At 49.3% G+C, this 1,335-nt stretch overlaps 1 protein-coding gene across 4 annotated transcripts in view; it reads right to left on the reverse strand.

The window, feature by feature from the left end:
- Positions 1-1,335, reverse strand: part of LOC108629898 (ubiquitin carboxyl-terminal hydrolase Usp2) — a 14,072-nt gene that overhangs the window by 9,037 nt on the left and 3,700 nt on the right. For all 4 annotated transcript variants that reach the window (XM_018032856.2, XM_018032857.2, XM_018032858.2 and 1 more), the window contains exon 2: positions 193-593. In XM_018032856.2, the coding sequence (XP_017888345.1) occupies positions 193-476 (284 nt within the window). In that variant the 5' untranslated portion in view covers positions 477-593. The remainder of the gene's footprint in view (positions 1-192; positions 594-1,335) is intronic.

Below are 1,335 nucleotides of genomic sequence, written 5' to 3' on the forward strand. Positions count from 1 at the left end.
AATAATTACTGGTTAAAATATCGATTTTTTTAATCGATTTTTTGGAAGAATCGAACATCCCCCTGGACGTGATTGCCGATCCTGGATCCGTCGAGGGAAGTCGTGTGAGAACTGGACGAGGGGAGACGTTGGTTGTGGGGAGGCGGGAAGGGGGTGGCGGTTCAGCGCGCCGAGGGAGGAAATGAGACTCACCTGCCTGACGGGCAGTAGGATCGCCTGCATTCGGACGTATAGTTCGAACGGTAGCCGAAGCTGCTCGACGACGGGGACGAGTAGAAGTTGGTGGGTCGATCGAGTATCGACGAGGAAGCAGTAGTTCGGTAGGTGGTCAGCTTCGAGGTGGACGTGCCGATAGCGGAGGTGCTGGTTCCGGCGCTACCGCTGGAACATCGTCTGCTGGGAGAATGCGGCGCCATTGGACTGGTGCTGTACGAGACTGCTACGGCGCCCGCCTGGCCCCCACGATGATACGACATTGCACCCGGGTCTCACCGGTCTCTCGCTATCTCTCCCTCCCTCTCCCACTCTCCCTCTCGTTCTGTCTCTATCTATCGCTTTATCGCTCTAGGACTCGATCTCTGCGAACCCCTTTCCTGAATTCCAACACAATTGAGGAGAGATCGGTCAGTAAATCCGGTGTTCACTCTCTAAACAATTTTCTACAGCTAATTTCTTTTCCACCACGGGACCTCACGTGGTTAGAAATCGTCGAGCTCTTAAAATCAGATAAGACCGTCCGTGTCTATCGACGTGTGCGACGCGAGAAACGCAGCGATTAAAAGAACAGCTTCGCAATGAGAATCGTATTCGTGTTAAAGAAAAACTGATTTCTTTTTATAAATCCGGAATCGACCTCTGAGCGATGATTAATTCTAATCGCGCGCAGTGCGACCGCATGAAACGTTCCGGAGGAATAAAGGGTGATTTTCCAGCTTCAGCGTCGACCTTGCGGCTCGGCCGAGCTACTTCACCTTGTCCCCCTTTTCTTTCACCACGGAAGAATCTACCCGGTGGACGGGAAAAAATCGACTGCTGGCAACGAGACCGCATTGCGTTATGCGATCAATCGGGCATCGATTCACTCTTTTGTTTTTCGTAGTAAACAGAAGGGAAGTTTCGGTCGAATACCGGAAGTACCGTAAAACGAAGAAATGCCAAAGGTTACTGGGTCTCTTAAGGATGTATTGGCTATACAGTCAATCCCAAAAGTTTATGCACTTTAGAAACACATTTTTTAAAAAGAAATCAGACGTCGGAAGAACATTGCTAATAATAAATAACAAAAAAAAATTTTCGTTTTTGGCCAATACCTCCCAAACCATTGGACATACGGAA

This window comes from Ceratina calcarata, unplaced genomic scaffold (assembly GCF_001652005.2).
Source record: "Ceratina calcarata isolate Rehan_Ccalc_2016 unplaced genomic scaffold, ASM165200v1 scaffold59.2, whole genome shotgun sequence".
Lineage (NCBI taxonomy): Eukaryota > Metazoa > Arthropoda > Insecta > Hymenoptera > Apidae > Ceratina > Ceratina calcarata.